At 54.8% G+C, this 27721-nt stretch overlaps 1 protein-coding gene and 2 pseudogenes across 1 annotated transcript; 1 reads left to right on the top strand and 2 right to left on the bottom strand.

Moving 5' to 3' along the window:
* Window positions 1-304: 304 nt before the first annotated feature.
* LOC140897901 (acetylcholinesterase-like) lies at window positions 305-5192 on the bottom strand (annotated as a pseudogene).
* A 1621-nt stretch (window positions 5193-6813) lies between these two features.
* LOC140897527 (acetylcholinesterase pseudogene) lies at window positions 6814-11505 on the top strand (annotated as a pseudogene).
* Window positions 11506-18315: 6810 nt separating this feature from the next.
* On the bottom strand, window positions 18316-26661 carry LOC144929328 (uncharacterized). Its single transcript, XM_078848613.1, has 2 exons — window positions 26541-26661; window positions 18316-18724 (listed from the first exon to the last, which is right to left on the bottom strand). Exon 2 carries the CDS (start codon window positions 18695-18697, stop codon window positions 18332-18334), a length of 366 nt encoding a protein of 121 aa, XP_078704739.1. The 5' UTR covers window positions 18698-18724; window positions 26541-26661; the 3' UTR covers window positions 18316-18331.
* Window positions 26662-27721: the final 1060 nt, after the last annotated feature.

Raw genomic sequence — 27721 nt, 5'->3', positions numbered from 1 at the left:
AGGGTTAGAGACATGTGAGCTGGAAGTCAAGACGCCTGGGTTCTGTTGCAGATCTTGGAGGGCATTGGGGTCTAGTTGGTTAGACCGGAGAGGCTGGGAGTCAGGACTCCGGCGTTCCATATCTCTGGGTGCAGAGTGTGATCTCTGCACTTTGTCATTTGCCTCTTCAAACACCAGAGCAGCATTTACCCCCGATGTAATCTTTGTTCCCCATTATCTCAACACAACTCCCATCGCACCAACACGCTCTCTCTCTCCTACTCAGGAGGAGCTAATCAACCTCACACACACGGGCTCTGTCTCCAGACTGAATACGCTTTAATGCACTGGGGGTGGAGGAATTGCAGAGGGAGGGTCAATCCATGGATTCCCAGCTGGTTCATTAGCAGGATCCTCGTTAATGAATTGGCAGGCACTAACAGGAACTGGATCCTCTGGTCTGCATGGAGGGTTCCCCCCATAAGGGGATTGTAATTGCTCAGCTCTTCATTCACGGCCCCCCAGGCTGGGCAGGTCTGCTCCTGTGGAACACACAATGAGTGGGGTTAACAGCAGTGGGGAGGAGCTCAGACTCTGTGGGGGTTTGTCTACTTGTAAACAGGAGAGGAGATCTGCAGAGGAAACCAGGTGCTGCAAAGGCTCAGTATGGGATGCTCATCTCTTACGGTCAGTGCTAATCTCTGTGCACTAGGGGGTGCTTTTCTGCAAAGAGCGGCTTGGGGGGGAGTCAGGAGGGAGCTGTCCCCCCACATTTAGTGCCCCCCAGTAATATATTCTAGCAGTGGGGAACGCTGTTCTGCTAGAGATCCCGTGTTTCGCAGCATCTGTGACCCCAGGGTCCAACGTGGAAGCTTCTGTTCTGCCTCCCATAAGCGGCCCCCTGGCACACGGGATTCCCAGTGACTATTGGATTCTCCTTCAATCCCTGTCTTACACAGTTACACAGTGGCTGCATCCCTCCCAAGAGCCAGCTGTATGTCATTCTTTCTTTGCCACCGTTCTCTTCTGTGTCATTACAGGCCACTTACCCTCAGTGTTCTCGGATCCGTCTCTTCATCCCCGGCCACCCTACCGGGAGTCCCTCTGTCTGAGCTCATGCCTCCTCCCCTGAAATGGGGGCTACGTGGGGAGCCGATGGAGAGGAAACAAGGTTGTCATCTTCCTACCCAGAGGAGCTGAGCAAGAGAAGATGGGGTAAAACCTGGGGCTGCCCCACAGCAGATGGGATCTGGAGTTCCCAGGATATGCAAGTTCTCCCCCAGACAGGAGAATGGAGCATCTCTAGGAGACCAGAAATGGAATTTCCATGGAATTTCCATGGAAAAGGGAATGTGAGCTGGGATCTTTTGCTTCTGGAGGGGAACCATCTCCAATCCAGCCCAAGTGTTGGGGGCCTTGATGGCTGAGAGGGGTGGGGAGAGACGGGGCCTTTCCCCTCTAGGGCTGCCATCCTCTCATCCCACTGATGCTCACCTGGGACCTTTGGTTTCTCTGACAGCATTGATGCCAAGAATTCACAGCGTGAGGCGGGTAATGCCTTCTCAGGTTTGGGCGGCTTCAGGCTGATGCGCTCAAAGTTCTCCTTTGCGGGGTCGTAGGTGGGCCACTGCTTCCCGCTGCCCTCTCCCACCATGGGTTTCCTGCATGGAAAATGAACATTCCCCACTGAGGTTAGTACTGTGGCTTGGTGGGGACAGGAACGTGCCCCAGCTGGTGTCTAACATCCCAGATGCAGGGGTGATTAGGAGCCAACTTGAAAAGTTTGGCCTCTTTCCAAAATGGCTGCCATCCCATGTTGTTGCAAATGAGAGGGATGCCAGAGGCTGCCCTCAGTTAAGATGGGTGCTGCCTCCCAGTCTTTTCATATGGGGTGATGCTACAGGTTGCCCTTTATAAACATGGGTACTTTATTCCGTTGTTCTCCATGAAATTGAAGCCACAGGCAGCCCTGAGTAATAATGGCTACAATTGGTCTACGACCCTTTGTAAAATGAGACTTCCCCTAGGGAAGATGGCCACTGTTTTCCATTGTTTGTAATGGGTCCGAAGCCAGGCTTCCCTCAGCCAAGATGGGCATCCTTTGTGCTCACAGACCGATCAGGGCAGTGTGGGGAGCAGAGCAACATGCAGGGTGTTGGGGGGGGGGAGCATGGCCAGGGAGTGTGGGGCCATAGATAGGAGGATCTGAACTGGAAGGGAGCGTCTAGTGTTGCTCTTACTTAAGATGGCGTCTCTCACTTGTCCTTTCAACTAGGATGCTGCCCTTACAAATCTCACTGTGATCAGGGAGACTGAAGCCACAAGCTGCCCTGAGTCAGCTGCCATTTGCCTACAGCCCTTGCACATGGCAGCCAGGTTGTCCCTAGGAAAGGTGGCCTCCAGAGATACTAGTGGAATGGAGGGTGTTGTCATCCCCATACAATGAGACTCTATCATCTGGTTTCCCCCCAAATACAGAACAGAATTATTTATTGAACGCTTTTGCCTTTTCTGCATTTCTATCAATAATTCTGCCATGTCCACCTTCTAAAGGACCAATCCTATTGTAAGGATTCTTTTTATTCCTAATATATTCAGAGAACTCCTTATTGTCCTAAATTCTGCTGGACATAGATTTCTCTGTGTGTCTCTTTGCTTCCTTTATCAATTTTCTATAATTCCTAATGTCTGATTTATATTCATTACTGTCAATTTGTGCTTTCTTCCATGTGTGGTCTATTATGTTTTTGTTTTTTACAGCTGCCTTCCCTTCCCTAATCTGGGAAGAAATTGGCCCAAGCTAGGTGGCTATAACCAAAACGGGGAATGTTGAAGAGGTTTCTTTTGGGGTTTTGCTTGTTTATTTTTCATGCAAGGGAGCATGTCTTTTTTTATCTATGCTCTAATGTGTGCTTAACAGTTACATCACCACAGTTTCCTCAGGCAGAGATGTGAAAAAAACGCATCCCTGACTGACACAGCTGTGCTGACCTCACCCCTAGGGGAGCTGTAGTTATGATGATGGAAAGGTGCTCCAGGGTAGCTCCTGTTTTCTGGGAAGGTGATTCTTCCCAAGTACTGGAGCAACTCCGTTTGCTGCCGCAGGTTGTATCGACAGGATGAGCTGACGTAGCCATGCCCGTAGAGGGTTTGTAGCATAAACATCCCCTGCGTTTGTGTGGCAGGGCTGGGAAAGGGCAGGCAGAGCTTTGAGGTCATTCACTACAAGCTGAAAACCTTGTTTCCTTGAATGAGGATGGGTGTGTTCGTAGGACCAGCGACATCCTGATGCGGGAAGAAGAGAATTATCCCTAACCTGTAACTAGAGGGCTCAGATTTTACCTCCCTGAAGTAATTTCAGCTCTAGATCAGGGCTTATCATAGAATATCAAGGTTGGAAGGGATCTCAGGAGGTCATCTAGTCCAACCCCCTGCTCAAAGCAGGGCCAATCCCCAATTTTTGCCCCAGATCCCTAAATGGCCCCCTCAAAGATTGAACTCGCAACCCTGGGTTTAGCAGGCCAATGCTCAAACCACTGAGCTATCCCTCCCCCCAAGGGCTTCACCCAAATAGGTTAACTATTTTTCAAAGAGACCCTTTCTTTGCCATGGCATTGAGCCGGGTCTTTCCAGATGTTGCGGACACCTGGCCAAAGAGTTACAGTGGCTCTCATGGTCTGACTCAGGGGGACAAGAGGAATGTGAGGGATTTCCTTACCCGGCGCTGTCAAACACCTCAGCATACTGCATCACCTTGTGGCTCAGCAATACCTCAGCCTCCGTGTGGTTGGCTCCTACCACGGACGCCGGGGTTCTGAATGGGTAGGGCAGCTCAGAGCCGGGTGGCACCCCTGTCCACTCAGGTATAGTCAAGCTGCTAGTGCGGTGGGCGAAGTGGTAGGTGTAGACAGCACTGCCGGCCTCTACCTCTCGCCTAGCCACCTCTGCTACCGGGCACACAAAGAGGTAGTCACCAAAGATTTGATCCATGGCCCATCGGTACTGCCCTTCCCCCTGCTCCTCACCCTCCTGGCTGTATCTCTGTGCCATGGCCTGGGCGGCCTCTTCTGGTGCCCCAGGCGCTATCAGCCTCACAACATACAGCAGCTCCTCCCAGCCGATGTTGCTGGAATTCTCCAAGTTGAATCTCGGGGCAGCAAATAGCAGTATGTCGGAGCCTTCACTGGTGGTGAAACCGGCCACGATGGGCATCAGCTGGCCGTGCTCAGCCTGCAAGAGTCTTGGTGGTGTATCAGGGAGGAAATCCCGGTCTGGTGTTGTCACAAAGGGCAATCCCAGCTGCTTCTTGCGGCTCAAGACGGAGAACTCGTGTTTGGGGAATTCCCCTGCTTTCTTCCCCTGCAGGCAGCCCGCCAGGGCCATGCTGTTACCGTTGGAGCAGCCCAGTTGCCGGCCCAGCCTCTGGCCTCTCTCCTTGGCCTCCTCAAGTGAAATCTAAGCCCATGGTGTGTTTGGGGTGCCACTCATCAGCACGGTGCTGGTGAAAAGGGGCCAGCTCCCTGGGGAGAGGAGGTGGAAGCTGACTGACGCAGCCCCAGCATCCTGTTCAGCGAATATGAAATGGGCTGGGTCCCTGCCAAAGGCGGCTGCATTGTCCCTCAGTCAGTGCATTGCCAAGTGCTGGTCCCACAGGCCGGCATTCCCCGTGGTGTCCGGGGGCAGGGACAGGAAGCCCAGAGCCCCCAGCTGATAGTTCATGGAGGTCACAATCACTTTTGTTGTGGCAGCTAAGAAGCTCCCATTATCGAGGTCTAGTGAGGCTGCACCTGAGAAGAACCCCCCGCCATGGATCCAAACAATGACAGGGACCGGTGTGTGGGGCCGGGGATGGGATACCCAGATGTTGAGGAAGAGGCAGTCTTCGGCCTGCGGTGTTTTGGGTGTGAACGTTTCAGCCTCAGGGTAACCAGTAAGTGGAGGCTGGAGGCAGGCATTGCCGAAGCTGGTGGCCTCCAGGACGTGGCTCCAGGGTAGGTGAGGAAGCAGCTTCTGGAAGCGCAAGGCCCCCACAGGGGGCTCAGCGTAGAGGATGCCCAGGAAGACTGTCACTCTTCTGGAGCTGACCGGGAGGTGCTTGCCCCGGATAGGGCCAGTGGCAGTGAGCACCATGGTGCCATCGTCATCGGAGCCAGAGCTGGGGCCCGGCAGGGAAAGGAGGAGCAGCAGAGGAGCATGGGAAGGAGTCCAAGCATCACAGCAGTTGGAAGGAAACACTGCCCCGTCCCTGCGAGGGAGTTATTGGGAAAGGTATGGGGCCTTTCCCCCTTGGGTTGCTGGTTCCCATCCAGAGCCAGCTACATAAATATAGACTTGAACAGAGGGGGAAAGGGAGTGGAGGAAGTGGAATAACAGCTAGAATTGGGATCACTCTTGGTAATTACTCACTTGATACCCTCTCCACAGATCCCATTCTCAGAGCTGGGCATAGAACCCAGGAGTCCCGGTCCCCGTCCCCACCGCTCTAACCCACTAGACCCCACTCCTCTTCCAAAGCTGGGAATAGAACCCAAGAGTCCTTGTCCCCAGCCCCCCTGCTCTAACCCACTAGATCCCTCTCCTGTCCCAGAGCCAGGGACAGCAAGGGAAGGGAGCATCTGATCTGCCTTTGGTTGTTTCCTCCTGGCTGTGCAGTGAATTCTCACTACTGAACCCATTGCCTGCCTCCTCCTGGCACCCAACAGGCCCGAACCAGCAAGGATCCCCGAGAGAGCATCTGCCCAAGGAGAGCCCGGGGTCACAGCTGCTGGGCTCAGGGATACAATTCTGGCAGGCGCTGTGAAAGGCAACTTCAGGCAGGACACCTGGGTTCTATTCCCAGCTCTGGGAGGGGAGTGGGGTCAATTGGTGAGAGCAATGGGGGCTGGGAGACAGGATTTCCGGGTTTTATCCCTAGCTCCGGGAGGGGAGTGGGGTCTAGTCAATTAGAGCAGGGGTGGGCGCTGGGTTCTATCCCCAATTGTGGGAGCGGACGTTGTGGTCACCCCACAACCTCTTCCACTCCGTTCCCCAAGAACTCAGTTCCACTCCAGTCCGGTCGCTCTGGTCCCTGTATTTGGCACACAGCAAAGCTACGCTCAGTGGATCAGACTCAAGTGTAGGGGGCGGGCGTAGGGCCTACCCCACTCCCAAAGCTACGCAGCAAACCTCTTCCTTTGTAGACGTTTACACGTTACTCGGCATTCGCGACACATTGCATCCCGTATTTTGGGACTGGCTCCGTCACTTTGCAGGAACAAATCCCTCTGCAGCATGCACTGTCCATGCACTGTCATTGGACGACTTACTCTTTCCCTCATCTTACGTTCCAGGCTTCTCTTGTCCATTTTTATCATGCCCGTCGTAAATGGCTCCCTGGGGGTTCCCCCTTATTTCAGCTCAGACAGACTTTCTGCTTCCAGCCTGCTGATTTATTTACCTCCCTAATCCTGTCTCCCAAGAGATGAGGCCTCACCCATGTCCAATTATTGATGTCAAGCCAGGACTACAGGAGAATGGGGTCTAGTGGTTAGAGCAAGGGGCTGGGAGGCAGGACTCTTGGGTTTTATCCCCAACTCTGGGTGGGGAGTGAGGCCTAATGGGTTAGAGCAGGAGGCCTGGGAGTCAGGGATGACACAGATCTGGGACTGGGAGAACGGGGTGACTGACCAGATGCTGTATTTTTGAAAGGGGATCAAGACTGATATGGGGAGCTCCCACAGCTGTCTGGATTTGCGTGGCTGGGACTGGATGGGAGCCAGCGCCCCCTAGAGGGGAAAGACCCCAGATCCCGTTCCCTATAACTTCCTCGGGAGGGTTTCCCTTCCAGCTGCCGCGATGCTGGGACTCCTCCCTGCGCTCCCCTGCCTGCTCCTCCTCTTCCTGGCGGGCCCCAGCTCTTGGCTCCGATGACAACGGCACTGTGGTGCTCACCACCAGTGGCCCCATCTGGGCCAAGCGCCTCCCGGCCGGCTCCAGCACAGTGATGGCCTTACTGGGCATCCCCTAGGCCGAGCCCCCCATGAGGGCCTTGTGCTTCCAGAAGCCAAAACCCCACCAGCCCTGGAGCCACGTCTTGGAGGCCACCAGCTTTGGCGACGCCTGCCTCCAGCCTCCACTTACTGGTTACCCTGGTGCCTATATTTGCAAATCCAAGATACCGCAGTCCGAGGACTGCCTCTTCCTCAACATTTGGGTGCCCCATCCCCAGCCCTGTGAGCCAGCCCCCGTCCTCGTCTGGATCCATGGCATGGCTTTTGTCTCTGGTGTAGCCTCCCTTGACGTTTGCGATGGGCGCTTCTTAGCCGCCACCAAGAACGTGATCGTGGCCTCCATGAACTACCGGCTGGGGGCACTGGGCTTCCTGTCTCTGCCCCCAGCCACCCCAGGGAACGCCGGCCTGTGGGATGAGCGCCTGGCGCTGCGGGACAACGCGGCCGCCTTCAGTGGGGACCCAGCTCGTTTGATGCTCGTTGGCCAGTGTGCTGGCGGTTCCTCAGTGGGCTTCCACCTACTCTCCCCAAGGAGCCAGCCCCTCTTCACCCGCGCTGTGCCACAGAGCGGAGCCCCGACAGCACCATGGATTTGGAGTTCCCTGGAGGAGGCCAAGGAGAGAGGCCAGAGGCTGGGCCAGCTGCTGGGCTGCACCGATAGAGATGAGACCGGCCTGGTAGGCTGCCTGCAGGGGAAGGCAGCAGGGGAGTTCCCCAAACACGAGTTTGCCATCTTGTGCCGCAGGAAGCAGCTGGGGTTTCCCTTTGTGCCGACAGGAGATGGGGATTTTCTTCCTGATACACCATCAAGACTCCTGCAGGCTAAGCAGAGCCAGCCTATGCCCATCCTGACCGGCATCAACGCCAGCGAAGGCTCCTGTATAGTAATCTATGCTGGCTCCAGATTCAATGTGGAGAATGCCAGCTCCATCAGCTGGGATGAGCTGCTGCAGGTGGTGAGGATGATAGTTCCAGAGGCACCAGAAGAGGCCGTCCGGGCCGTGGCACTGCGGTACAGCCAGGAGGAAAAGGGGTAGGGTGAAGCACGGTACCGATGGGCCATGGATCAAATCCTTGGTGACTACTTCATTGTGTGTCCAGTAGCCAAGGTGGCTGGGCGAGAGGTGGAGACCGGCAGTCCCGTGTATGCCTACTACTTCACCAACCACAGCAGCGGTTTGTCCACACCTGGGTGGATGGGGGTACCGCAAGGCTCTGAATTTCCCTACCTGTTCAGGACCCTGGCATCTGTGGGAGGAGCCAGCCACACGCCCATGGAGGCCGAGGTGGGGCTGAGCTGCAGGGTGATGCAGTACTTTGCGGTGTACCCCTGGAGCGGGTAAGGGAATCCCCCAGAATCCTCTTGTGCCCCTGATCCAGACCGTGAGAGCAGCTCTAACTCTTTGGCCAGGTGTCCACAATATGCAGGAATATTCTCAATGCCATGGCAAAGAAGGGGTCCCTTTGAAAAATAGATAATCTCTTTGGTTGAAGCCCCTGACCTAGAGCTGAACTTACTTCAGGGAGGTAATATCTGAGCCCCTTGATTCCAGGTTAGCGATAATTCCCTTCTTCCCACATCAGGATGTCGCTGGTCCTATGAATACGCCCGTCCTCATTCAAGGAAACAAGGTTTTCAGCTCGTAGTGAATGACCTCAAAGCTCTGCCTGCCCTTTCCCAGCCCTGCCGCACAAACGCAGGGGATGTTTATGCTACAAACACTATACGGGCATGGCTATGTCAGCTCATCCTGTCGATACAACCTGCAGCAGCAAACGGGGTTGCTCCAGCTGGGGAGGAACATCAGCTGCCCAACAAATCGGGACCGACATTGACAAAAGCATCTTTCCATCAACATAACTACAGCTCCCCTAGGGGCTAGGTCAGCACAGCTGTGGCAGTCAGGTGTGTGGGTTTTTTCACATCTCTGACTGAGACAATTGTGGCAACATAACTTTTAAGCATACACCGGGGGATAGATAAGAAGACATACTCCCTTGCACTAAAAATAAGCAAGTAAAACCTCAACAAAATGTCTTCAACGTCCCCCATTCTAGTCCTAACCATCCAGCTTGGGACCATTGATTCTCAGATTAGGGAAGTGAAAGCAGTTGGGAAAATTAAAAAAATAATATCCAATACATAGAAAAAAGGGACGGTTGATAGTAATGAATATAAATCAGACATTAGGAATTGTAGACATCTGATAAAGGAAGCAAAGAGACACATGGAGAAATTTATGGTCAGCAGAGTTGGGGACAATAAGGAGTTGTTTGAATATATTAGGAATAAAAAGAATCCTGATAATGGGATTGGTTCATTTATTATTAGGTGGAAACGGCAGAATTATCAATAGTAATGCAGAAAAGGTAGACGTGTTCAATAAATAATTCTGTTCTGTATTTGGGGAAAAAAACAGATGATATAGTCTCATTGCATGGGGATGATAACACTCTTTCTATTCCACTAAAGTCTTGGGAGGATGTTAAACAGAGGCTATTAAACTTAGACATTTCTAAATCAGCAGGGCCAGATAATTTACACCCAAGTGTTTTAAAAGAGCTGGCTGAGGAGCTTGCTGGCCTGTCTATGTTGATTTTCAGTACATCTTGGAGCAGCGGGAAAGTTCCACAAGACTGGACGATAGTAAATGTTGTACCAATTTATAAAAAGGGTAAATGGAATGAACTGGGTAAGCATAGGGCTGTAGTAAAATGGCAGCCAACTCAGGGCAGCTTGTGGCAACAATTTCATTGAGCGCAGTGGGAGATGGTAGCCATTTTTAGTTAGGGCAGCATGTGACATCATCCTGTTTGGAAGGACAAGTGAGAGGGGCCATCTTAAGTGAGGGCAAATGGTGGCTTCAGACTGCCTTCCAGTTTAGACCCTCCTATCTGCACTCCCATGATCACTAACACTGCAGTGTCCTCTCTGTCGCCCTCATCCATATTGTTCAGACTGCCACACTGCTTCTTCCTATGTCTGTCAGCCCATATTCCCTGAGGGAAGCCTGGCTTCAGTCCCATTGGAAACAGTGGCCATCTTTCCTAGAGGCAGTCTCCCTTTAGAAAGGGCTGTAGGCCAATGGCAGCCATCATGACTCATGTCAGCCTGTGGCTTCAATGTCATCAAGATCAATGGGAGATAGCCACCATCTTTATTAAGGGCAACCTGTAGTGTCACCCCATATAAGGAGAACAAGTGGAAGCAGCCATCTTAACTGAGGGCAGCCTCTGGCTTCACTCTCATTGGGAACAATAGGGAATGGCAGCCATTTTAGAAAGGGGCCAAACTTTGCAAATTGGCTCCTAATGACCCCTGCCTCCAGGAGACAGACTCTGGCCAGAGCCCGTTCCTGTCTCTGTTAAGCCCGGGTACTAACTCTGTGTGCTCTGTTGAATTTCTCCCTAGGATCCCCTTCAAGAGAGAGCAGTGGCCCCTCTATGACCCCATAAAACAGAACTTCTTCTGCATTGGACTAGAGTCATTTGAGGTTGAGAAGATGGCCCTCACCCAATGCTGCAGCATCTTGGCATCACTACTTGTAAAGAAGCTGAGCCCCGCAGGTGAGCATCAGTGGGGTGAGAGACAGCAACCCCAGAGGGGAAAGGCCCCATGTCCCCCTCCCTCTGAGCCAGGCAAATCCCCCCACCCCTGGGGTTGGATTGGAGCTGGCATCCCATAGAGGGTGCCACTAGTACCCTGGAATACATTCCCATTTCCAGGGGATGTTCTGGGCTCCTCGAGATGGTCCATTCTCCTGCCTGGGGTAGTTCTCGCATCCCCTGGGAACTCCAGAACCCATCTGCTGTGGGAAGCCACAGGTTCTGACTCATCTTCACTTGCTTGACCCCTCCAGGAGGGCAATGACACCCGTGTTTCCTGTATCAGCCCAACCCAGTGTGCCCCCATTCCAGCGGAGGGGGCTTGAGCTCAGAGAGGGATTCCCAGCAGGGTAAGTGGGGGTGAAGGGATGGATCCAATGACAGTGGGGGCTCTGGGCAGGTGGCCCGTAATGGCATGGAAGAGAAAAGAGGCAATGACAGAAAGAAACACAGCTGGCTCTGGGGAGGGGCGCGGCCGCTGTGTAACTGTGTAGCACAGGGAGCGAAGAAGAATCCAATAGTTACTAGGAATCCTGTGTGCCAGGGGGCCTCTTCTGGGAGGCAGAAGAGAACCTTGCTCGTTGGGCACCGGGGTTCACAGGTGCTGGGAGACATGGGAACTCCACCAGCACAGCATCCCCTACTGCTAGAATATAGCACTGGGGGGGAGCCCTGACCGTGCCGGGACAGCCCCCTGCTGAGCCCCCCATGCCGCTCTTTGGGGCTCAGCACGGGGATTAGCACTGACTGCTGGGGGTGAGCGTCCCACACCGAGCCCACGCAGCGCCTGGTTTCCCCTGCAGGTCTCCCCTCCCGTTTGCAAATAGACCAAACCCTGCATAGTCTGAGCTCATCCCCACTGCTGTTAACCCCACTCGCTGTGTGTCTCACAGGAGCAGAGTCAGGACGTGCCCAGCCCAGGGGGCTGTGAATGAAGAGCTGAGCACTTACAATCCCCTGATGGGGGGAACCCTCCCTGCAGACAAGAGCATCCAGTTCCTGTTGGCGCCTGCCGATTCATTAACGAGGATCCTGCTAATAAACCCCCTGGGAATCCATGGATTGACCCTCCCTCTGCAACTCCTCCACCCTGAGTGCATTAAAGCATATTCAGGGGATGGATCACTTGATGATTCCCTGTTCTGTTCATTCCCTCTGGGGCACCTGGCGTTGGCCACTGTAGGAAGACAGGACACTGGGCTGGATGGTCCTTTGGTCTGACCCAGTGTGGCCGTTCTTATGTTCTTATGTTTAGTCTGGAGACAGAACCCTGGTGTGTGCGGTTGATTAGCTGCCCCTGAACAGGGGGGACAGCGTGTGTGTGTGTGTGTGTGTATGATAGAAGAGCTGTTTGTGTGTGTGTGTGTGTGTAAGGGCTCTGGATTGGAGTGCTTTATATATATATGCAGGGGTGGCAGTTGTGAAGGTGTGGGCTCTATCCCTGGGACCTGAGTCAGAGATCCCCATCCTCCCCCACCCCAATCCTGGGAGTTCACACGCTTCTGTGCAATGCAGATGCTGTTAACCTGTAGTACTCCTTGCTGCAAGATATTGCCCTTAAGGCTCATGCTCCTGCCCTCTCACACACACTGTGGCTGATTCATACTTGCCACCCACCTCCCCTCTGCCACTAATGCTCTCCGCCCCCCCGCCACTCCCAGGTGAGCCACCAGTCCCACCCTGTGCCCTTGGTCGGCCTGGCCCGCCCCCAGCTATTCCTGGCTTTGCTGAGGGTAGCGCTGGTGGATGGGATGTACTGAGACTGAGGGAGGGAATTTGGAATGTTCTTGCCCCTGGCAAGGGGATGGGAGAGATCTTGGGTGCTATCCCCTCCAGGACACCACTGACCCCAATGGCACCAGGGGGCGCTGTGCTGCAGGGACTCAGTAGGGGGCGCTCTCCCCTTGCAGTCGGTGCTGACCCCAATGGCACCAGGGGGCGCTGTGCTGCTGGGACTCAGTAGGGGGCGCTCTCCCCTTGCAGTCGGTGCTGACCCCAATGGCACCAGGGGGCGCTGTGCTGCTGGGACTCAGTAAGGGGCGCTCTCCCCTTGCAGTCGGTGCTGACCCCAATGGCACCAGGGGGCGCTGTGCTGCTGGGACTCAGTAGGGGGCGCTCTCCCCTTGCAGTCAGTGCTGACCCCAATGGCACCAGGGGGTGCTGTGCTGCTGGGGCTCAGTAGGGGGCGCTCTCCCCTTGCAGTCGGTGCTGACCCCAATGGCACCAGGGGGCGCTGTGCTGCTGGGACTCAGTAGGGGGCGCTCTCCCCTTGCAGTCGGTGCTGACCCCAATGGCACCAGGGGGCGCTGTGCTGCTGGGACTCAGTAGGGGGCGCTCTCCCCTTGCAGTCAGTGCTGACCCCAATGGCACCAGGGGGCGCTGTGCTGCTGGGACTCAGTAGGGGGCGCTCTCCCCTTGCAGTCGGTGCTGACCCCAATGGCACCAGGGGGTGCTGTGCTGCTGGGGCTCAGTAGGGGGCGCTCTCCCCTTGCAGTCAGTGCTGACCCCAGTAGCACCAGGGGGCACTGTGCTGCAGGGACTCAGTAGGGGGCGCTCTCCCCTTGCAGTCGGTGCTGACCCCAGTAGCACCAGGGGGCGCTGTGCTGCAGGGACTCAGTAGGGAGCGCTCTCCCCTTGCAGTCAGTGCTGACCCCAATGGCACCAGGGGGCGCTGTGCTGCTGGGGCTCAGTAGGGGGCGCTCTCCCCTTGCAGTCGGTGCTGACCCCAATGGCATCAGGGGGCGCTGTGCTGCAGGGGCTCAGTAGGGGGCGCTCTCCCCTTGCAGTCAGTGCTGACCCCAATGGCACCAGGGGGCGCTGTGCTGCTGGGGCTCAGTAGGGGGCGCTCTCCCCTTGCAGTCAGTGCTGACCCCAATGCCACCAGGGGGCACTGTGCTGCAGGGAGCCCTACAAAAACATCAGCAAGAAGCAATGGGCAGATTCAAGCGGTCCAAGGGCCTTTATTCACACAAAGAGGCTAGTGGCCTGATAGGTGGACTGATCCCCTCCCCTCTTAGGGCTGGGAGACCTGAACCTCCTTCTTGTGGGGGTCGTACCACACCAGCAGGATCAACTGGGCGTTTCCGACCCTGAACTCCACCCAGCACCCGTCGCTCTGCAAGACGAGCCTGCTGTCCTGACCCAGCCACATCCAGACAGGCTGGTGGCTCTTCAGCAGCTCCATGGCCCGGCTGAAGCAGGCAGCCAGCCCCTCCATCATCAGCCCCTTCTCCTCCAGCTCATTCTTCTTCCTCAGCACTTCGGTCTGGCTCAGGTCTTCACTGCAGTGAACCACGTCTTCCATGGGATGCTCTACCCGGGGGCTGTGGCGTCTCGGGCGGGGGCCATGTGCCCTCTGCTGAGTTTGGTTCTGATGGAGGTCGATGATCAATTTGCACCAGGTTTTGGGGCCAGATCAGCTGTTCGATCCCCTCCCCCTAGATGACAAGGTGGGAAATACATGGGTTTTGGATCCCCCTGGTCAGATCCATGGGCCCATCCAGCCCAGCATCCTGGCCCCATGCCACCCTAGATCAACGGGCCCGTCAATCTGGTATCACCCCTCCTCCCTGCCACCCTGGATCAGACCCATAGGCCCATCTAGCCCCGTATTCCCCCACCTCCTTTTTGCCCCAGATCAGAACCAGGGGCACATCCACCCCCACCCTCTCACACCACCCTGATATCCTCCCCCATCACCATCCTGGGTCAGACCCATAGGCCCATCTAGCCTGGTATCCCGCCTCCCTAGATCAGACCAGTGCACCCATCTAGCAACCTACGGAGAGCCAAGCTCCTAACAGATCCGATGCCCACTAGCCAGAGGCTGATGCTAGAAATCCAGGGCCAATTTGCCACCTTGTGTACATTGCAGCCTCCCTCTGCAGCCTGGGGGGGCCGGGGGGGCACTCACAGGTTTAAACCTGTGTCAGTGGTGGATTCTCTGCCACTTGAAGCCTGTCAGTCACGATTTGAGGATGCCAGGAACTGAGTCAAAGGTTCAGGTCTATCACAGGAGTGGGTTGGCAAGGTTCTGTGGCCTGCGACAGGCAGGAGGTCAGACTAGAGGATCAGGACCCGGGCTGTGGCCCCGCCCATGCTCCACGCTTGGGCCTGCGTCCTGGAAGTTGGGCCAGTGCTCAGGCCGGCCGGTAGCCCGGGGGTCAGAGCGGCTGGGGCCTCAGGCGGAAGGGGGCAGGGCCAGGGCCTGGCCTCCCCAAAATGGGGGTTCACATGCCGCCCGTGCCTTCTGACCTTAAAGTCTATGAGTCCAAGGTCAGTGGATCCGGGGCAAGTGACTCCCGTGGGGGATCTGTCCCGTCGCCTTTACACGGTAGGTGATGGAGAAATTGAGAAGAGTCGGGCAGGGGGCAGCTGAAGAGATGCAACGTCAGATGATGTGTCCCATTCCCCCCACAACTCTAATCCCACTGTGACACTCAGCTGGGATCCTCGCCCGTGGATGCCAGCTCCTTCCCCCATACCCTAGTCCAGCCTCCCCAAGGCTGGGACACCAGCTTATCTGCCTCCTCTGCCCTAAACACACAGCTCCCAGCTATTGACCTTCAGCTCCCAAGGGCTTTGGCCCTGGCCCAGACGCAAGCAGGATGGAGCAACTCCCCCCCCCACCCCCACGCACACACACAGGGCTTTGTCTCTTTCCCCTGAAACTGTCAACGGAGCAGGAGAAACTGCTTCTCAAACACACACACACACACACAGAGTGGATAAACAGGATTGTTCCCATGCTCCAGAAGGGGAAACTGAGGCACAGAGCAGGGAGAAGTACCCTGTGCCCCTCCCAGAGCTGGGGCTAGAACCCAGGAGTCCTATCTCTCAACCCCCACTGCTCTAACCCACTCGCCTCCCAGAGCTGGAGACAGAACCCAGGAGTCCTGTCTCCCAGTCCCTTCCTGCTCTAACCACTTGACACCACTCCCTCCCAGAGCTGGGCACAGAACCCAGGAGTCCTGTCTCCCAGTCCCCTCCCGCTCTAACCACTTGACCCCATTCCCTCCCAGAGCTGGGCACAGAAGCTAGGAGTCCTGGCTCCCAGCCCTCACTAGTCCAACCCAGGAGAGAATATTTACTCCTTCTCATTATTTACTCCATCTCCTAACACAAAAACTAGGGGTCACCCAATTAAATTAATAGGCAGCAAGCTTAAAACAAACACAAGAAAGTATTTCTTCACACAGTCAACCTGTGGAACTCCTTGCCAGGGGATGTTGTGAAGGACAAGACTATAACAGGGTTCAAAAAAGAACTAGATACATTCATGGAGGATGGGTCCATCAATGGCTACTAGCCAGGATGGGTAGGGATGGTGGCCCTAGCCTCTGTTTGCCAGAAGCTGGGAATGGGTGACAGGGGATGGATCACTTGAGGATTACGTGGTCTGTTCATTCCCTCTGGGGCACCTGGCACTGGCCACTGTGGGAAGACAGGATCCTGGGCTAGATGGACTTTTGGTCTCACCCAGTATGGCCGTTGTTATGTTCTTAATTCTCAAGTCTCCTGAGCTGTGTTCAGAGCACTGGGTGCATGGAGCAGAGATTAAAGGCCCGAATGGATGTTTTTCCTCCTTGTTTTTTTCCCGTATAAATAGGAGAAGGAGGGTCATATCTCAGCTCCATGGCGCTGGGGGAACGCTTGCTAGAGGACGCTCATGCAGCCTGGGACCTTTCTCAGCTATTCATTGCAGGAGGGTGGAAAGGGGTTTGAACCGTTAACAAAAGAAATTTTCCAGATGGAAAATGAGGTTAATACACCTCCCCAACCCTGTCTGTATTTAGACTGTCTCTCGCTGTGTGTCTGGGCAGCGCCCAGCACTACGGGGCCCTGATCTCAGCTGGGGTAGGGGCTGTCTCTCGCTGTGTGTCTGGGCAGCGCCCAGCACTACGGGGCCCTGATCTCAGCTGGGGTAGGGACTGTCTCTCGCTGTGTGTCTGGGCAACGCCCGGCACAACGGGGCCCTGATCTCAGCTGGGGCAGGGACTGTCTCTCGCTGTGTATCTGGGCAGCGCCCGGCACCACGGGGCCCTGATCTCAGCTGGGGTAGGGGCTGTCTCTCGCTGTGTGTCTGGGCAGCGCCCAGCACTACGGGGCCCTGATCTCAGCTGGGGTAGGGGCTGTCTCTCGCTGTGTGTCTGGGCAGCGCCCAGCACTAAGGGGCCCTGATCTCAGCTGGGGTAGGGGCTGTCTCTCGCTGTGTGTCTGGGCAGCGCCCAGCACTACGGGGCCCTGATCTCAGCTGGGGTAGGGGCTGTCTCTCGCTGTGTGTCTGGGCAACGCCCGGCACAACGGGGCCCTGATCTCAGCTGGGGTAGGGGCTGTCTCTCGCTGTGTGTCTGGGCAGCGCCCAGCACTAAGGGGCCCTGATCTCAGCTGGGGTAGGGGCTGTCTCTCGCTGTGTGTCTGGGCAGCGCCCGGCACAACGGGGCCCTGATCTCAGCTGGGGTAGGGGCTGTCTCTCGCTGTGTGTCTGGGCAGCGCCCAGCACTACGGGGCCCTGATCTCAGCTGGGGTAGGGGCTGTCTCTCGCTGTGTGTCTGGGCAGCGCCCAGAACTACGGGGCCCTGATCTCAGCTGGGGTAGGGGCTGTCTCTCGCTGTGTGTCTGGGCAGCGCCCGGCACAACGGGGCCCTGATCTCAGCTGGGGTAGGGGCTGTCTCTCGCTGTGTGTCTGGGCAGCGCCCAGCACTACGGGGCCCTGATCTCAGCTGGGGTAGGGGCTGTCTCTCGCTGTGTGTCTGGGCAGCGCCCAGCACTACGGGGCCCTGATCTCAGCTGGAGCCTCTGAGTGTTGCAAAAGCAGCTGTTTAACGGGCTCTGTAACGAAGCCAAACAGGTACATTTTAGAATATTGCTTGTGGCAGTTTCTCCCAGAGACACCTATGTGCTTTAATTAACTAGTAATCTCCGCTCCCCCAGCTCTTTCCTCACCTGGGACCTCTGGTTTTTAATGTCTGGGATGGTTTCCCCTCCCTCCAGGATTGCTGTTGCACAAATTTCAGAGGCACCTATCGGCGGCAACCGATATCAGCACGAGACGATCCCTGCCCTGAAAACCCTACAGTCTAAATGGACACAGGCAGGTTCATTCTCCCCATTTTACAGACACGTACTGACTTGGGCAAGGTCACCCCAGTGGTGGATTGCTGCATGGGCCCACGGGGCCCCAGCCAATTTGGGGCCCCGGGAAAAATCTCTCCCCCACCCGCTGTGGCCCCGTGGCCGGAGGAGCTCTCACTCCCCACTGTGGCTCCAGGGAACAGAGCTTCTCTGGTGAGCAAGCTGCCGGGGGGGGGGGAGGGCGCAGCGGAAAGGAGCGAGCAGAAGGCAGGGCTATGGGGGAAGAGGCAGAATGGGGTGGGGCCATGGGCGGGGCCACAGGTGGAAGGAGCAGAATGGGGTGGGCTGTGGGCGAGACCGCAGGTAGAAGGGGCGAGGCTGTGGGCGGGGCTGCAAGCAGAAGGAGCGGAATGGGGGCGTGGCCGCAGGAGGAAGGGGCAGGGCCCCACTTGCTCCGTCCCAGGGCCCCAGGAGACCTTACTCTGCCTTTAATGGGGTCACGCAGAGAGTCTACGGCAGAGCCAGGGTTTGAGGAGCCACACTTCCGGCCTCCCTTCTGCCTCAGAGCCGCCCCCCGAGTGCGTCTGTGGAGCCTGATTCTTCACCCTGGGAGGCGAAGGGAGCGGATCTGAAATGCTCGGCGGAACAAGGAGAAAGGAGCGAGATCTGGGTGGCAGGGTGTTTTATTTTGCCATGGCGCTAGGAGGCGCAGGACAGAAGCCCCAGCGCGGGGCTCCCATGCGGTGTTCCCTCACGGTGCCGGTGTGGGGGTCGTACCAGACCAGCAGCGTCTGCTTGATCTGGCCGGCGCGGAGCTCCAGCCACTTCCCGTCACTCTGCAGGACGAGCCGGATGTTGGTCCAGGGCTCCACGGGCCGCTTCTGCACCACTTCCATGGCCCGGCTGAAGCAGGCGGCCAGCCCCTCCGTCATGGGCCCCAGCCTCTCCGCCCCGTTCTTCAGCCGCAGCAGCTCCAGCGCGTTCAGGCCGTGGGTGCACACCCCGGCCAATGTGCCGCCCCCCTCTGGGAGAGCTTCCTCACTCTGCATGAGTGGGTGTGGCGTGGGCAGCGCCTCCTGCAGGGGGAGAGGGTGAAGCGCAGGAGCTGAGGACACGCGGAGGGTCCGATCCTCACCCAGCATGGGATCGGCCTCTGTGATTGCACACAGCGCCCCCCGGCTGGTGCTCCTCAGCTCTGCCCTTGCAAAGGATTCCCCCTCCAGGGGGCAGAGGTGAGGTTTGTCTCCAGGGCCTGTCTGGTCCCAAATCCCTCCCCGGTGTCCCATGAAAGGTGGCTCCACTCCTGGCAGCATCTGGGACTGTTCTCTGCGGGGAATCAGGCCCACGTGTTGTTCTCCAGTTCACGAACCAGAGAGAGAAAGAGAGACGCAGAAACAGAGAATGTACCAGAGACCCCGTCCCCTATGCCCCACTGACCCCAAGAATTCTGGCTCCCAGGCCCCCCTGCTCTAACCACTAGGCCCCACTCCCCTCCCAGAGCTGGGGATAGAACCCAAGAGTCCTGGCGCCCAGCCCCCCTGCTCTAACCACTAGGCCCCACTCCCCTCCCAGAGCTGGGGATAGAACCCAGGAGTCCTGGCTCCCAGACCCTCCCCCTGCTCTGACCCCAATTCTAGGGACACTCATCTGCAGCACTCAGGTGACCTGAGGTTGGCTAATGCATGTGGTTGCCAGCTCCTTCCCCAGGGCTTGGGGAGAGCCCCCACCGGTCACCTTATCCCAGCCCCCAAAGGGCCAGGATACCAGTGTATGTGGCTCAGTTCTATCCAGCCCATACCCCTCTTCCCACTGCGGTCCGGCTGGCTGCCTCTGGGCCCTGGAGCAGTGCAGGGCGGGGGAGATGGTTACAAGGATTCTGTGACCATCTTCTTTAAGGGAAGGGAAAGGCGCAGCTCTCTCTGTAAGCAGAAGTTGGGTCTGGGGCTGTGGGGAGAGGCCAGGCCTGCAAGGTCACTCCTCTAATGGAAGGGTTTGTCTCAGTGGTTGGCCTACGAGGCTGAGCGTCCAGATTCCAGGATTCTGTCCCTGTTTCTGTGAGAAGAGTGGGGTGTAGTGGGTTAGAGCAGGGGGGCTGGGAGCCAGGGCTCCTAGTTTCTCTTCCCAGGTCTGGAAGATCCAGCGGGTTAAAGCAGGGGGGGTAAAGATCCAGCACACCTGGGTTCTAGCCCCAGCTTGGGGAGGTGAGTGGGGTTCAGTGGGTTAGAGCAAAGGGAATTAAATTCCATATGCTACTGAGACTTTCTTTCATTCTCGCGTGTTTCCTCTCACATTCATTTCTCTTCCCAACACACATTCCTCTCTTCCAATCTCTCCCCTTCCTTACTGCCCCTTTTCCCCTTAGGATAGGAACTAGACCCGAGTCCTGCATGGCCTCCCGTCCTGAGCGGTGTTGCAGAAAGCTGAGGCTGATGGGACGACAGAGAAACAATGGGATCCCCCTTTTCGGGCTGCTCAAGCAACCAGGCCTGCATGAGACATTTCAAACATCACCTGAAGCTCGGGAAGGAAGACCACACCTCAGGCTCTGCGGAACTGTCTGATAGGGGGACAGCTGCTCCAGGCAGGAGACGGGGCTTTCTCAGGTGGCTGGTCCCAGACTGTGGATCAAACTCCCCCAGGAAGGAAGAGCCACCCCAATCCTACCTCCCCTTCTGCTCCAGGGGCCAGGTATATGTCTTTGACCCACCTTCTCTGACACACATATATAGCAACATGTGTATTTAAAGGGGGCACGCTTCCCTCACAGTCAGTGGTGACCCCAATGCCCCAGGGCACTGCTAGGGGGTGCTGTGCTGCAGGGAATGGGGTGGGATATGCAGTAGAGGACACTTGCCCCTCAAGGTCAGTGCTAACCCCAATTTCCCAGAACAGTGCTAGGGGGCACTGAACTGCAGGTAGCTGGGGATTCAGTAGGAGGCACTCTCCCCTCACAGTCAGTGCTGACCTCAAAACCCTAGAACAGTGCTAGGGGATGGTGGCCTGCAGGAGGCAGGGGCCCTCTCCCCTTGCAACAGACTACCCCTGTATTCACCCCTTGCACACTGTTATAATAATCTTTGTACAAAGTACACCTTGTGAGGTATCATTTGTAAACTCATAATTTGCTGGACATTATTGTCCTGATAAAATATGTGTGGCAACAGCGTATGTGAAGTTATAAGATGTTGGTGTATGGTCTTGTTAACACATTTTTCCAAACCACAGCCCTGCCCAAACAGAAGTTGGGAAAAAGGTCTGTCCTAAACAAAGGAACGTATGCTCTGCTTCATTTGCATTTAAGCAGCAATCAGAGGCATCAAGCAGGAAGGGTAGAAAAGGAACCACAAGCAGGTGAGGAAGAACAGCAGGAAACATCCTTTCTTGCACTCTCTTTGTCTCCTGCATCTCAGCTGGAAATGTTTTCTAACAGAGGGGCTGACACTATGAAAATGAGGGACAAATACCCCTTCTCTTTCCTTTCTCTCTGTCCATGGATTCACTGCACCACGCGGAACAAAGGAAGCAGCTGTTGAACTGGGGCTGGGGTCCTGACCTAAGAAGTTTGGCCAGTAAGACTATTGAGAGCATGTGATGAGCTTCAAATTTAACAAAGTTTGTTAAGTTAGGCATTTAGTTGAGTTTTATCTATATTTTTCTTGTAACCATTTCTCACTTTTATGCCTCATGACTTCTACTCCCTGAAAATCTCTCTCTTTGTAATTAATAAACTTGTATTGTTTTATCTAATCCAGTGTGTTTAAATTGAAGTGTCTGGGAAACTCCATTTGGGATGGCAAGTTGTGTGCATATTATTTCTATTAAAGAAAAACTGACTTTGTATTAGCCAGGAGAGGGCTGGGCAGTACAGGACATACATTTCGGGGGAAAGGGGGACGGAATCTAAGACTGGGAGTGCATTGGGGTCATCCTGCAGTACAACCCAGGTTGGTGAGAGCCAGAGTGTAACCCAAGTGTGGCTGGCAGGCTGCAGTTACACACACAGAAGCCAATTCCAGTTTGGAGGTGTCATGGGCATTTATTTAGGGGCAGCAAGGAGAGGGACCAAGGCCCGGGGACCATCCAGCACGATTGTTTCCCAGCCTAGGACGGGGAGGAGACTTGAACCTCCTTTTTGTGCTGGTCGTACCACACCAACAGGTGTTGGCTGGCGTCTCCTGTCCTGAACTCTAGCCAGCGTCCATCTCCTTGGATGATGATCCTGGCATTCTCCCAGAGCCAGTACTGCCTGGGGTCCTGCTGGGCCACCAGATCTATAGCCTGGCTGAAGCAGGCAGCCAAACCCTCCGTCATCAGCCCCTTCTCCTCCAGCTCATTCTTTTTCCTGAGGACGTCTATTGGGGTCACTTTCTTGCCGCATTCAACAGTGAATTCCATGCTGAGGCCAAAGGTTCCTTCCCTGACCTCCTGGTTGAAGGCTGCCAAGAACTGAAATAAATCGATGCATTGTGGATTAAGGGAGTGGCGGGTGGGGGTGGAGTCCCACTGTGCTGCAGTATCTCAGCTTTCATGCAAAAGAAAAAAGTTTGTTTCTAGCCCTCACAGCAGTGAAGAAAACATCCCAAACGTGGAGTTGGTGTAACCAAAGCAGTGATGCCTGAGTCTGCAGGCAGCCTGGGCCAGTCGCTCTGAGAGGCTGCCGCCTTCACCATGGTGGAACGTTGACTCTGAACCCTAATGACTACCTTTCAAACACATTGGTGATCAAAGCATGTAAGAACAGAAAGGAACTAGCATGGTCTGACGATCCACACGTCCCTCTGCAAGAAGCAGTTTTTACTGGTGTTGTGAGTGGATGGGGTTTTGGTTGTGGGTGGAGCCTGGGAAATACCACTACCCATTTGGGGGGAGAAGGGTGTGAAGGGACAGCATGTTGATAAGGAATCCCATTATCCTCCAATTTCTTGTATTCTCTATACCTGCAGCACTGCCTACAGACCCCACCCAAGAGGGAGGGCTTATTTGACTAAGCACTGTACATGCATATAGTGCAGTGGTTCTCAAACTTTTGTCCTGGTGACCCCTTTCGCAAAGCAAGCCCCTGAGTGCAACCCCCCCCCCCTTACACATTAAAAACACTTTAAAATATATTTAACACCATTATAAATGCTGGAGGCAAAGCGGGGTTTGGGGCGGAGGCTGACAGCTCGCGACCGACCCCCCCCTCCATGTAATAACCTCGCGACCCCCTGAGGGGTCCCGACCCCCAGTTTGAGAACCCCAGTTATAGTGTATATCTCTTACTATTAGAACCTAATCTAGCCCCAGAGCTGAAGCTAGAACCCAGGAGTCCTGACTCCCAGTCCCCCTTGCTTTAACCAGTAGGCCTCACTCCCCTCCCAGAGCCAGGAAGGTGGGAGGAGGGCAGACAGGAGATGGGAGCGTGGAAATTCTCACATTTGGGGGTGAAGGAGGAAAGGTAATTTTCTCAGGGGAGTTGGGAGGGGGCTGGAGAGATGTGGGGTTGTGGGGGGCGGGGACAGGGTACAAGCCCCGTGACCAACCAGCTCCTTCGCCGCCGGGAAACCTGGCGTCTGTTGCTCTGTCCGCTTAGCCTGTGATTTGCTGCCAGCGACGCAGCACCTGTGCCAGGCCGGGGCAGGCCCTGAACACGTGGGACGTGCAGCCAGATGCGACTGAGTAACCGGGCAGGGCGTGGAGCCAGGCGATAAGGGTAAAACTGATCTGGGCGGGAGCCAGAACTTTTCCAAGGGCCAGGCCCTGACTCTGGACTGAGTGCCCCCAGGAACAAAAGGCAAGGCCAGCCCAGCCCCCTGTTGTCCGCTCCGTGTGCCAGCTGCATTCGTTGACCTGCCTTCTCTAGCAATATGTGGATTAGTGGGAAGGGGGGGCACGCTCCTGGAGCTCCATTCCTCCCCCGCCCCCAGCTTCCTCTATTTCCCTGCTGCTCACCCAGATCTTCCCCCTGTGTCACCCTTATTCCCCCCTCCCCGACTTCCAGCTCCCCCCATTCTCAGCTCAATGCTAGGGGCTCACTGTGTCCCATCCCCCCTCGGTCCCCATGCCACAGGCTCCATCTGCCCCCATCCCTCCTCACTCCCCGTGCTATGGGCTCGCTGCCCCCATACTCCCCTCGCTTCCCATGCCATGGGCTCTGGCTGCCCCCATCTGCCCTCGCTCCCCATGCCATGGGCTCTGTGTGCCCTGCCATCACCCCTCCCCCCAATGCCCAGGGATCTGTCTGCCCTGCATTCTTCATACCAGAGTCCCCCACTTTCCCTCCACCAGGGATGCTGTGTACTGCACTCCCCCATCCCATAGCAGGGTACCCCATTATCCCCTGCATGCCAGAGGCTGAGTGAACTCCTGCTTTGCTGCCACACCCATTATTTGTCCGGGAGATAAATCATTCAAGGTGCCAACAGGTTCATCTCCACTGGGAGGCTGGGCAGGGGTATGTTTAAGCTGGAAAGCATTGGCTTGTCGCTCTGGCACAGGTGCTTGATGTTGGGCTGCGCTAATCCCGGGCGGGGCAGAATTCGATGTTTTATTTTTAAATTTTTGAATTTCGATAGGGAAAAAAATTGGTTTTTATTTTTTAACCTGTTCGTCCCAATTATGATTGATTTTAATTTAAGTTCTTACAGGTGACAGTGGCCAGGACGAGCGCCCCTCCCCCCCCCCCAAATGCCGGGGGAGGCCACCCCTCTGCTGAGTTTCCCCCCTCCTCACAGGCCTGGCTGGGGGGGCGGGGTGTGTGACACTCTGTACCTCAAAGCAGCACCCTGGAACCCCCATATTCACTCCTGTCATATAATTATGTCCTATTTCATACAAAGCATGTCACATAAGATAGTGATTCTCAACCAGGGGCTCTTCCAAGGATTACATCAACTCCTCTGGATATTTGCCACATTTTACAAGAGGCTAATTAAAAAGCCCTAGTGAAGTCAGTGCAAACTAAAATTTCAGACAGACCATGACTTGTTCATACTGCTTCATATGCTACACACTGAAAGGGAAGTACGATATTTATCTCCCAATTGCTTTATTTTATAATTCTATGAGAAAGGCAGCAATTTTCCAGTGCGAGCGGCTGTGACAGGTCTGTATTGTTATGTCTGATTCTATAAGGACGTCGTTTTTAAGTGAGGTGAAACTTGGGGGTAGGCAAGACAGATCAGACTCCTGGAAGGAGGACAGTCGTCTGGAAAGGTTGAGGTGCTGTAGGAAATGAGCAATCCTGTAAGCGATTGGCTTTGCCTCGCCAGCCTCAAGGGGAAGGAATAGCGAAGGCTCATGAATGTCTCCTCACGGGTCACTTGGGAGAGGAGGCCCAGGACCGAATGGCTAATTCAACATCTGTGCACTCAGGCACCCAGCCTGGGACTCAGGTTTTGAGAGGGACCTGTGTAACTGACCACCCAGAGGGGAGCAGGCACACAGCTGACTTCTTGGGGACAGAGATTGGGGTGACAGAGGGTACCCCAATCCAGGTCCCACCTTTTCAGGACGCGGGTCCTGATAGGCGTTTGGAAAGGAACCGTGTCTCTTTAAATCAAGGAGAAAAAATGTGGTCAAAGGCTGTATTGTCGTGTTCAGAAATAGTATGGAAATCAGTGGTTTTCAAACTTTTTGTATTAGTGATCCCTTTCACACAGCAAGCCTCTGACCCCCTCCTTATAAATTAAAAAGGGGGGAGGCAATTTAATTTAATGGGGGCTCGGTGCTGTCAGCCCCACAGAGCTGACAGCTCATGACCCCTATGTAACTACCTTGTGACCGCTGAAGGGTCACGACCCCCAGTTTGAGAACCCCTGATAAATAGACCTGACCTGACATTATCATGTTTATACAGAAGAAAAAGTCCGGCTATATAGCCAAACTGTATAGCAATGTCACCAGATTCTTTAATCGTGCATTATCGTCATACCTACAGTAAGTGCTGTGACTGCAGACAAAACTAGCCATCCTATGAACCAGTATAATGTAACTTAAACAGCTGCTGTTTTCTTGGAAAGGCTAGCATACCTCAAGATTTTCCCTCTTCTTCCACTGTTAATTCTTAGAATAACTATTTTATGTAACATTTTCTTTTCGATTGCCCCCAAATTTCCAATTCTCCCACATGTCAGGAAAAAAATGGACCCCCTTCTATTTTTTCCCAGACGTTTACAGGTTTTTTTCTCCTAGACCTTCACATCTCTAATCTCAGCTTTCATTCAGAACAAAAAGAAAGTGTCTAGCCCTAATGATTGCGAAGAAACCCTCCCAAATGTGTCCTCTGTGTATGTCTGCCTGAGTTTGTCCAGAGCCTGAGCCCATTGATCTGAGAGGGAGAGATGCTTTCTCAGGTGCAACTGATGCAGTGACTTCTGCCTGAGTCTGCCGAGAGTCTGAGCCGAATGCTCAGACAGCAGGAAGCTGCCCCTTGTATCTCTATAGGGCATTAAGTACCTGGGGCCGGGGTGCTGTGAGGAAGAGCACAGCTGACCCAACCCCCTATCCAAGCAGGAACACCCTAACTGCTGCATTCAGTACTGCGGGAGAGGGGCTCCTGTCACCCCTGTGGTGCAGAAGGGGGGCCTTGTACCACTGCCTCTTGGGAAGGTTGGGAGAGGTAGTGGAGCAGGTTCTGCCTCTCAGTCTCACTCCAACTGGGTGCAGGGCCAGTGGGAAGGATGCTGGGCATGTCCCTGGGGCTGGAGCGGGGAGGGTCCTGCAGTGGGGGAACAGAAAAAGAAGGGGGGCACAGGAAGGGGAGACAAGGACAGAGGGGGTAGGATCCAGACCAGGGGAGGAAGTGGGAAATCCCCACACCTTGGGGAGGAGGAAAGCTATTTTTCTTAGTGCGAGGAGAAGACAGGAGAGAAGCAGGATGGTGGGGGTAGGGGGTACGAATCCCAGACCTACCAGTTCTGATGCTGCTCCTGGGTCCCTGATGTGCAGCTTAGCAGCAAGCAGAGAAGAAGCTGGCTTTCCCCTCTGCTTAGCTTTCGCTTTCCTTTCCTCCCTGTGACGCACTGCCCAAATGGGAAAGGGAGGGGCAGAGATTCTGCCAGGCTTTATAAGCATGACAAACCAATTAGCCAGGTTTCAGAGTAGCAGCCGTGTTAGTCTGTATTTGCAAAAAGAAAAGGAGTACTTGTGGCATCTTAGAGACTAACGAATTTATTTGAGCATAAGCTTTCGTGAGCTACAGCTCACTTCATCGGATGCATACTGTGGAAAGTACAGAAGATCTTTTTATACACACAAACCATGAAAAAATGGGTGTTTACCACTACAAAAGGTTTTCTCTCCCCCCACCCCATTCTCCTGCTGGTAATAGCTTATCTAAAGTGATCACTCTCCTTACAATGTGTATGATAATCAAGGTGGGCCATTTCCAGCACAAATCCAGGGTTTCACAAGAACGTCTGGGGGGGGAGGGGGTAGGAAAAAACAAGGGAAAATAGGTTACCTTGCATAATGACTTAGCCACTCCCAGTCTCTATTCAAGCCTAAGTTAATTGTATCCAATTTGCAAATGAATTCCAATTCAACAGTCTCTCGCTGGAGTCTGGATTTGAAGTTTTTCTGTTGTAATATCGCAACTTTCATGTCTGTAATCGCGTGACCAGAGAGATTGAAGTGTTCTCTGACTGGTTTATGGATGTTATAATTCTTGACATCTGATTTGTGTCCATTTATTCTTTTACGTAGAGACTGTCCAGTTTGACCAATGTCCATGGCAGAGGGGCATTGCTGGCACATGATGGCATATATCACATTGGTGGATGTGCAGGTGAACGAGCCTCTGATAGTGTGGCTGATGTTATTAGGCCCTGTGATGATGTCCCCTGAATAGATATGTGGGCACAGTTGGCAACGGGCTTTGTTGCAAGGATAGGTTCCTGGGTTAGTGGTTCTGTTGTGTGGTATGTGGTTGCTGGTGAGTATTTGCTTCAGGTTGGGGGGCTGTCTGTAGGCAAGGACTGGCCTGTCTCCCAAGATCTGTGAGAGTGTTGGGTCATCCTTCAGGATAGGTTGTAGATCCTTAATAATGCGTTGGAGGGCTTTTAGTTGGGGGCTGAAGGTGACGGCTAGTGGCG

The sequence above is a fragment of the Lepidochelys kempii genome, chromosome 14, assembly GCF_965140285.1.
Source record: "Lepidochelys kempii isolate rLepKem1 chromosome 14, rLepKem1.hap1, whole genome shotgun sequence".
Taxonomy (NCBI): domain Eukaryota; kingdom Metazoa; phylum Chordata; order Testudines; family Cheloniidae; genus Lepidochelys; species Lepidochelys kempii.
The sequence above is the reverse complement of the archived record's forward strand: the minus strand, read 5'-3'. Positions and strand labels throughout refer to the sequence as shown.